General features: G+C 55.9%; 3 protein-coding genes across 3 annotated transcripts; 2 read left to right on the top strand and 1 right to left on the bottom strand.

Annotated features, from left to right (window-relative positions):
* Positions 1–1,012: 1,012 nt before the first annotated feature.
* Positions 1,013–1,915, top strand: VTJ04DRAFT_2382 (uncharacterized protein; the record flags this gene model as incomplete). The annotated part of the gene is made up of 2 exons (XM_069360165.1): positions 1,013–1,497; positions 1,576–1,915. The coding sequence occupies 2 exons, from the start codon at positions 1,013–1,015 to the stop codon at positions 1,913–1,915; spliced, it is 825 nt and encodes a 274-aa protein (XP_069220903.1).
* Positions 1,916–4,210: 2,295 nt separating this feature from the next.
* On the top strand, positions 4,211–6,019 carry VTJ04DRAFT_2381 (uncharacterized protein; the record flags this gene model as incomplete). Its single annotated transcript, XM_069360164.1, has 1 exon — positions 4,211–6,019. One exon carries the CDS (start codon positions 4,211–4,213, stop codon positions 6,017–6,019), a length of 1,809 nt encoding a protein of 602 aa, XP_069220902.1.
* A 596-nt stretch (positions 6,020–6,615) lies between these two features.
* On the bottom strand, positions 6,616–9,610 carry VTJ04DRAFT_2380 (uncharacterized protein; the record flags this gene model as incomplete). The annotated part of the gene is made up of 7 exons (XM_069360163.1): positions 6,616–7,470; positions 7,529–7,740; positions 7,795–8,139; positions 8,812–8,844; positions 8,976–9,055; positions 9,135–9,223; positions 9,536–9,610. The coding sequence occupies 7 exons, from the start codon at positions 9,608–9,610 to the stop codon at positions 6,616–6,618; spliced, it is 1,689 nt and encodes a 562-aa protein (XP_069220901.1).
* Positions 9,611–9,617: the final 7 nt, after the last annotated feature.

Raw genomic sequence — 9,617 nt, 5'->3', positions numbered from 1 at the left:
CTGTGTTTAAGGATAATGGTGAGAGATCGGCCAAAAAGCCAAAGGCAAGGATTAAAGTCTACAAAGGACGTCTCATCTCAATAAACCCAGCTGTTGACTCTCAAAAAATAAGGGGTTAAATACACAGCATCAAAAGCATCGGCTGTAAGCATTGCTCCCGACGTGCCTTTTGACGCTCCGTACTCTAATTCAAGGTAGGTAGAGGAGCATCTTACGTCGAACATCAAATCGCCGGGAACGCCGGACGCCGGTGATGACAATGAAACCGGAGGCCGGCGGTTGTCCGAACATTCCTACGACATAACCTATTCGGATATCCTTTGTTCCAAGGGAGGTGGAAGAAATATCTACGTCGAAACGAGGTCTAAGGATTTATTAACGCCGGTCATCTTGTCTTGTACAAGCCACAAAGAAGAAAAGGGCGTTTTAATAAATGTAGACCTATAATTAGAGATAAAAACCCAATGTTCTGATAGAGAAGATACAAACTGGAGCGTAAATATACAACACTACAAACATCGGCTGTAAGCATTACTTCTGACGTAGCTTTCGACATACCATGCTCCGATTCAAGGTCGGTAGAGGTGCATCCTACGTCGAGGCCTGAATCACTATAGACGCTGATCGCCGGTCGTGACAAGACAACCGGAGGTCGATGTTGATCCGAACGTGCCTCGGACGTGGCTTGTTCGGATATCCTTTGTTTCCAGGTAGGTGAGCGATAATTCCACGTCGAAACAGAGCTCTGAGGATTTATTCACGCCGGCCGTCTGGTCATGCAACATCATGTGTGTTTTTACGTTTTCGTCACAAGCTTTGAGTTATCATCTGAACTGTCATCTCAACAAAGCAGCCAACCAGCGTCGGGGTGCCGGAAGTTTCTACCTGCCCGGCGAGGCTAAGCTCACGGAGAGGATATTGAGAGATGCTGGTCCACCGCCTCGGCATCCGCAGCGACGGAGTACTTTGACCCCTTCCGAGTCTACGGGGAGCCGTGGAAGTTCAATGAGCCATGGCATGGCGAGGACGGCGCCGGCTTCAACAGCGGCCGCCTGGTCATCACCCCACCCTCAAGCGCGATATCCTCCACCTCAGATGGTTCGTCAAAACCCACCTCCGGCCTCCCAAGCTCGGCCCCATCCGCATGGCCACGTCCACGGCCATGCAGAGCGTCTACTGCGGCAATCAGCCGGTGCACCGCATCTCGACTGCGACCCCCAAGACTCGGTCTCCCCAGCATGGCCATGGCCATGGCCATGCCCACGCCACCCTGAGCCCTATGATGGCACCAGGCCTCAGCCATGGAGGCCTTCCAGTATGGGTTGCTCCCCCAGCTTACTACGGACAGGCCGCTCCGTACACGCCGATTCAGCCGATGAATCAGTTGGCGAATCCGAACAACACCACATTGTTCGTCAGTGGCCTCTCCGACTACGTGACGGAGGACGAGCTCTGCTTCCAGGGCTTTGGAGAGATTACCTACGCCAAGGTCCCTACGCACTGATGAGGGCCTTGTCGACATCATGGTCCCAGGCCATGGGGTCCTCGCGCTTGGGAGCCATGCTGATGGCTCAGGGATAGCGAGGACTGGGACTTCGTTCAGTTTGTCCATCGCCATCCTGCTAAGATGGCCATCAACCACATGCAGGTTGCCCGGTGGGAAACCCGGACACGCCTGGCCCTGGGCTGGAACAACTCTGGCGTCCAACGCCTACGAGAGATACCCCATCGGAAACTCTCGGACCTGGCTCCGTTCAGTTTGTCCATCGTCACGCCGCCGAGATGGTCCATCAACCAGACGCAGGGCTACCCGATCGACAACTCTCGATTTGCCTCGCCTGGAGCCGTTCCCAGAACAACTCTGGCGTTGGGCGGATCTGGCGCTGGACGCCTTACCTTTGAGGATGGCCTTTGAGTGAGCAGGAGTGACCCAGCCCCCGCATGAGGGCGGCAAGATGCTGGGAAGTAGCCTTTCCGGAGCAAGAGTATCTTTTGATTGTTGTCTACCTTTGTGACGAGGGCCACACACAACTAAGGATTCCTCCATCGAACACCGTCAGGTCCACAAGAACCAATCAATTTCCAAAGTATCGAGGATATTCCCGTCGCCATGGCCATCATTCCGTCTGCCCCCGGGGTCTGTCTCATATTGTGAAGTTTTTCGCCATTAGCGTCCACAGGGACTCGTTTCAGCGACTCCAAACTGCGCGCCGGTAGGCGGAAGGGCCTGGATGATGGCGCTCCAGAGGTTGCGCCCAGCCTCATCGCTTTTTGGTCGACACGCCTTATCGTAGAGCGTCCTTGCGGACAAAGAGCGTTGGGGACGTAGATCCGCAGCGACTGCCGACCCTCGGCGACGGACGAAATTTCCGCGCTGCAATAAAATTCTTGCTTAATGAAGCTGGTGTTAGTGAGTCCGATGAGCTCTTTCAAGCGTCGCCGCCACAAAGAAGTAGCCGCGAAATTCATCCTTGGCCCACGCTTCTTTGCCGAAAACTTGCTGCGACGTTGACGTCGCCGGAAACCACGACGATGTTTATCCCAAGTTCAGATCCCAAGGCCGTCGCCGCAAGGTTCGTCCCAAGTTCACATCTGGAAAACGCGTGCTCGCCGCGACGTGACCCTTTCCCGCAACCGCCGCCGCGGGGTGGCCAATTTCCGGCGATGCCTTTGGCGATCTCCAAGAGCTTTCAACGAGAGACGACCGGCCGGCCAGCCATCTCCACGGAGCTTGTTCTGCCGACGCCTCTCCACAGAGACCGAGGACTCTCAGAGGATGAGTCTCGGGAACTTCCAACCTCCCAGGCGAGCACAAGCCCAAGGATAAGCCGGGGTGCTGGGCTCTTTTCCGACACGCCCTCACCACCGGGACACGAGTTCAGTCTCATCGACCTTGGGATTACCGTGACCGGCGTAACTGTGAAAAAGTGTTGAGGTGCACCAGTGCAATGGGGGGCCTCTCTCTCTGAGAGAGAAGCTCACTGTAATGCATGACAATAAAGTAGTATCGTGCTGTCGTGCCGATGAGCGCCGAGCCTATGTGAATGAAGCCACACGCTCCAATTTAGCCTTTACTACGCTGCTGTTCCATCCCCCACATGCTTCGGGCGAAGGGAACTCTTCGCCAAACGCTCCAGAAACCCTCTGCTGGAGCCCCAAACAGGGATAAATAGCCATTCACTCGCTCTATTTTCCTTTGTATCTAGCATGCGGAATTACACACTCTTTCCCACTACCTTTTTCCTGCACCTGGAAGCTTGTGGCATGTCACGTGCCAACAAAGGTCGAGGTTAGATGATAAAGGTCCGGCGACTTAACACAACCAGCTGACAATGATGAGGGCCCGGCGACATTTATGTCAGCCGAAATGGGCTTGGACAAGAGAATATCTGGAAGTCTTTGTTTCATGCTAGAGAGGGCGAAAAATGAACATCGAAGCAATTTTCTGTATAAGACGCCACGAGCCGGACCTGGTTCATGGTGTACCGGCTTGTATGTACAACCAGGACAAGACTGTCAACAAAGAAGCGCAAGCCGGATTTTAGGGGTTCGTTGTAGGACCCCTCATGGCTCAGCCTGTCTGGTGAGGGTTCTTTCAACTGGAAGCGTGGCTACAACTGAAGTGCTGCATCATACCATGTATCACCTGGTGGACAAGGGGTGGGTAGGTTGGTGGCGGCAAATGGATGAGGATCCCCTCGATGGCCAGGGGGCTCAAATGGGGGAGACGTTATCCTCAACTGGGCGACCTCAGCGTCACACTGCATACTGTAGTCGCCGCAGTTGGCGCACTATACACATACCCCTGCTGGGACAATCCTACCCGTAGATATGTACAAAGGGCTCACTCAGAACCCGGATGTGAGTGTTGACTTCTCATCTTCCCCCATCACCGCGGCACCGTTCAGTTCCGCTGCCCGCCACCATGGGGTCTCCCGATCCACATCCACACTCTCCGCTTTCGTCACTTGAAAGACTGCCCTTGCACATCTTCGAGTATATCTGCTCGTATCTTCCCAGACGCAGCCTGTTTTCCTTATCGCTAGCGAGCAAAACCTGTCGTCGAGCTTCGGCGAGGGGGCGATTCTCTCGCATCGTTCTCACCATCTGGTACGAGAAAAAGCTTCGCACAGATTTGGAGAGATGGAACGCCATACTCGGTCAAGATGACTTGTTTCGATGTGTCCGGCGGCTTGTGCTCATCGGTAAGATGGCCGACACTGTCCGGACTAGAGTGTATCGTCCTTTATGGATGGACAACGAGGACGAGAATGCCGGCGAGGAGGAGGGGGAAGACGCAGGTGACAGTGAGGATGAGGGAGGTAATGGTAGGAGGGTCATCCTCACTGCCAGGAGTTCCGAAAGTGAAAGCCCCCCGTCTCCGTGGTCAGTGAGCATGGACAACGACAACGCAAGCGACAGTGAGGACGAAGAAGACAGCTACAACGTTGGGTTCAACCCAGGCTTCCTGACACTGAGTCCCGAGTATAAACAGGCTCAGCACCAGGCCTGGCTCCCGTTTGTTCCTTTCCTCAAGAAGCTCCCTGGCCTCACGGACGTGGTTTGGGCCTGTAGAGATCTTGTCCCGGCCTGCGTTCTTACGGCGCTCCATGAGCACCATCCGACAGTCCGCCTGCATGTCCGCACCTTCAGCCTCCGGAGCCTTTATCAGGAACAGAACCAACTACACGATGTCGACCCGGACGAGTACTCGCTGGTGACTTCTCCTTGTCTCACTAGCATCCGTACCTCTGTTCAAGGATACGACGATGAGGGGCGCTTCAGCTTCAACGTAGAGGCCCTGAAACACATTCTCCAACGGGGTTATGCGCCGAATCTTCGGTATCTAAGAATCCGCTACACTAGTACGTCTGGAACCATAGCACTCGTCGAAGCTCTTCGGGCGCCAAGAGGACCATGGCGCGGTTTCTTTCACGATCGCCCGGCACAGGAACCGCCGGCCGATTGGAAAGGGGCGCAGCTCGAGACTCTCATCATCAACGATAACCCCGGCCCTTGGAGGTTCAGATCCTGGATGGAATGCATAGATCCCATCTTTCTTCGGCGTTTCGAATACACCTGGGTCCTCTCATTAGATGGCTTGCAAATCCTAGTTTCCTTGGCCGAGAGCGGCCAGCTACGTTCCCTTCGTCAGCTGGTAATCACCCTGAATGTGACAGACAACAACGGCCGTGACCTTCCAAACGATCACGATGACATCCGGGACCGTCTTGCAGCACAGCTCTTTCGCTGCTTGCCGCCGCTTGAGACCTTGAAGCTTCTCGGTTCCGATATTAGCGCGCAAACGTTCGAAGGTCTCCTCGAGCGCCATGGCCCAACCCTTCGCAAACTCCATCTCCCGTTTTACGATCTCGTCAAGCAGCCGGATCAAGATCTGGACAAAGTCCGCTCTATCCAGCGCCATTGTCCCCGCCTAGAGGACATCCACTTGGGAATCCGCCGCCGCCATGGCAACGCACAAGAAGTAGCCATGTATCGGACTCTTGGAAAGCTGCCTCGATTACGGCGCGCCAATTTGATACTTGACTGTACGGTCCCCTCCGACAAACTTACTCACAACTTTAATGTCAAGAGAGAGGAGCGGATTGCAGAAGTTCTTTACAAGCTCAAGAACCTGGCTGTCGACGAAACTCTGGCAAGAGCTATTTACAAGGAGATTTCCTCGTCAGGGTGCGCGGCGACGTTGGAGCGTCTCACGCTTGAACCAAAGGTCCGGCACGGCCGGGTCATACACGGAGACGGGTTCTCGCCCTGGCTGGATTGGGTGATCCGAAGCTGGTTAATCACCAGAAATGTGGTGCGCGACGAGGAGGTGGTCGTGCGAGAAATCAAGTCCCACTATATTGACTGGGAGGCTCGCAGAGAGGAGCTGGAAGAATATCGTGAGAACGAAGTGGAGACTTGGAGGAGACTATGGCCTAGCAAAGGTGGCAACTGGATGGACGAATGGCATAGCTTTCCACTGGACACAGAGGGAGCGGACGCCTTGGTTACCTGATCTTGTATTTAGGACGAGACATGTCTCGAGTCATAGGAGTCAAGTCGGGCATTTATACCTCGCTTGCTACCTGACAAAGTGATGAATCAGTTGGTGTATTTCACGACCTTGAGACGGGTAGCAGATATCAGGCTCCTAGGCGGTAGCACGTCCAGCCGCAGACTCCGGCCTGACATCACCATGGACCAACCCTCCCTCCCAACGTAAAGGAACAATAACCTACATGACTCAAACCGGCAAGTTGGGTTATATGATTAAGATTACATCATAATGCGCCGAACAGTCCACAAAACACGACCTTGTACCGTGAGGTAAATAGGAGAACAACGAGGTCTTGTCTCACATGGTTACGGTCATAGTTGAGGATTGAGTCTCTTGGTATCGCCGCTTCAATGGACCAACTCTATTCCGTCTCCTCAACTCCTTATCGCCCTGGAAGCTGTCATGTATTACTTGGACTCAAAAGAACAGCACAGAGGCACTCAACTGTCCCCTTGTTGTCCTCCAAAGCAAACACTCCAACTCCCCCTTTACACCACCTCCCGTTTGTCATCCACAAGGCCCTTCCAACATCCAAAATCCCTCCAGTCCCTAGCTCAGAAGAACTTGCCAGTAGACTTAGAAATGCCCGGAGCATCCGAGCCACTCTCAACATCCTCGCCCACCGAAACAGCCGCAACCTCAGCGTCGCTGGTGGCCTGGGGCCGGTCGAGGGCATTGAACCGCGTGCCCGCCTTCTTCGCGCGGAAGTACTGGATCCCCAGACGCAGGCCTAGGGCGCCAAAGCCCCAGAGAATTCCACCCACCGGCGCGGCAACGAAGGCGCCAAACGCACCCCAGTCGGCGGTATACAGGCCCTGCTGCAGGAGAAGCAGCTCTCCGCCGAGCTTGGCATCGCCGTAGTAGACGGTGCCGAACAAGAACACGGTGAACAGCCCGCCGAGACCGCCGACGACCACCTCGAACCCGCGCCACCAGTAAAAGTAATCCGACAGGCCGAGGACGAGGACAGGGATGGTCGCGGCCGAGATGAGGTCCGAGATGAGATAGATCTGTAGGATGGACGGCGCGCGGATGGCGATTACCACGACGGGGACCATGATCAGCACGACGCCCGCGCGGATGTACCAGATGTTGAGTCGGTTGCGGAACAGGTCGTTGGAGGCGGTGGTGATCATGGCCGTCTGCAGCGAGTCGAACGCGGCCGTGCTGAGCGTCACAGACATAACCACGACGATGCCGACTACCCAGTTGGGCAGCTGCTGGAGGAGCGCGAAGAAGGGGACAGACGCCTCGTCGGAAGTGCCCGGGTAGACGCCGGCCCAGACGGCCACGAGACCCGTGCAGCCGACGAGGGTGACGATGATGAGGATGCCCACCATGGCGCCCGAGATGCCGAGCCAGAGGTCCTTGTCGGAGCGTGCAGAGAAGGTGCGGAGCCAGAAGTGAGACTGCGAATGGTTAGTTGGGTTGTGATGGACATGAAGCAGATGAAGCGAGAATGCATACCAGGAAGAAGTCGTTGGTCAGGATGGCGACCGGCAGGATGTACAGCAGCTGCCAGCCCAGGAGACTCGGCTTGGTCAGGCCGGACTCCTCGATCAGGCTGGTGTCGATCTTGGTCTCGACGCCGATGGTGATGGTGGCGATGATGATGAGGCACGCGACCATGGCGCCCTGGATGTTATCCGTGAAAAAGGAGACCTTGAAACCGCCCATGGCTGTGGACAAGTGTCAGCATGGAGCCCAAGTCACCAACAACGCCATGGACATACAGGTGTAAATGGTCGTGATGACACACTCCACAATCAGCACCGGCAGACCGTCGATGCCGGTCAGCAAGGCGATGACCTGCCCGATGGCGGACAGCTCAGAGACCATGTAAAGGAAGAGGGTGAAAAGGGTCATGGCGCTCAGGTACAAGGCCGTGACGGTCCCATAGCGCTGGCGCGTCCACTCGGTAAGGACGAAGCCCTGCGGACACTTGCGACGAATGATGGGTCCCAGGGCGGCGAACGCCAGCAGGGGAAGCGCCGACGAGAGCGCATAGACGACGACGCCCTGGACGCCGGCGATGGTCGCCAGCTCGGGGTAGGCGAAGAGAATGGCGGATCCGAGTGCTGTTGGAGATTAGTATCTCGAGATCTCGGGCTGGGAGGAGTGGGAGGGTGGAAAGGGGTGGGGAATGGGCAAGGTAACGGGTTAGGGGGGATTCTCAGAGCGGCAGCACGTTTCCCACGCAAGCATTAACTTGATCGAGTATCACGGTACAATCTCAGCTTCGTTCGAGGCGTGTTGCTGGCTCTCCCCCAGCTCATCCGCCTTGTCTGGCCTGGTTGGAAGGCAAAGCAGATCAAGGCGAGGGAGGTTGGAGACAGCAAGCCCGCCTCAAACTCGGCGCCCGTAGTGAGCCGCAATCTCCGCCCCCGTCCACGCTCGCGTTACTCTCTCCTTGACACTCCCACGAGCCATGGGATAATGGGAAGCAGAAGCAACAAGGAAACAGAAACGCAAGCGCAGACAAGGGCGGAGTCTTGGTGAGGTGTGGGTTACGAACCTGTGGTCAGCCATGCCGGTGTATGGCTTTCCTGTCGCTCATTTCGCCGGAGAGGCCATCGCCTTCGTCGTAAAGGTTGCGTTTTCCGCTCCTCTTGGTGGGGAGGTTGCCGTTTCGCACTCGATCAAGTTGGGTTCCACTCTTCATGCTGCCGCGTTTTGTGCTGCCACTCTGATATGTCTATCGAGCGGCTCGAGGCAGCCTTGTCTCGGCCGCATGGCCGAACTTCACTCACCGGACGCGATGAAGTTCAGGGCCAGCGGCAGGGCTGTTACACACGATGTTGGTCAGCACGAGTCATATGACGCCTAGCGGGAGGAGGGATGCTCGGAAGCTTCAGAGTTTGCCCCATGCGATCATCAATCTCGCCGCCAGCTCGGAGAGTGAAGAAGTCCTAACCGGTCTGAGTTCGGGTGCCGGCCAGGAACTCGCCCTTGCTCTGGTTCCTGAACTGCCAGGCCACGCCTGTTCCGAGCAACCTAGACCGAGCGTTAGCCGGATATCGCGATGATAGGAAATGCAGAGAGGCATGGTTGCTCCTGCAAGTCTTGGTCTCACAAGAAAACGCCGTAGGTCACGTAGACGAGGGCGTGGGACGCCTCCCAGGATGGTTGACCCATGTTGACGACGCTCCTTGAATTGTCGCGCTGTTGAAGATAGGCCGTTGATCAATGTGTTGAGTTGTTGCAGATTCCAGGTCGTTCGCCTGAATGAAAAGAGTCAGAAAACCCGAAGAAAAGGGGCAAACTTGATGATTACTAGACAACCCACCAACTTGAAGCCTCTCAAGCCTCTCTTATGCTTCCGGGCTGGTGTCAATAATCTCAACACCTCCAAACTTTCTCCTCTTTCCCACCCACACAAACTCCAACTTTTGACCTCGCCATGATCTTTTTTTCGCAAAAGCGTGACCAATTGGCTCCTCGCCAAGGAAGCGCTGTCATCCCCTGTCATGCAACCAGACCAGGGTCGGCATCCCTTCCGGTCCGCGCGGCGTGGGGGCGCACACGGGTAGCCGCGGGCTCCAGCAGCATTGCAGCG

Source organism: Mycothermus thermophilus, assembly GCF_041956435.1.
Source record: "Mycothermus thermophilus strain CBS 625.91 unplaced genomic scaffold VTJ04scaffold_2, whole genome shotgun sequence".
In the NCBI taxonomy this organism is placed as follows: domain Eukaryota; kingdom Fungi; phylum Ascomycota; class Sordariomycetes; order Sordariales; family Chaetomiaceae; genus Mycothermus; species Mycothermus thermophilus.
The sequence above is the reverse complement of the archived record's forward strand: the minus strand, read 5'-3'. Positions and strand labels throughout refer to the sequence as shown.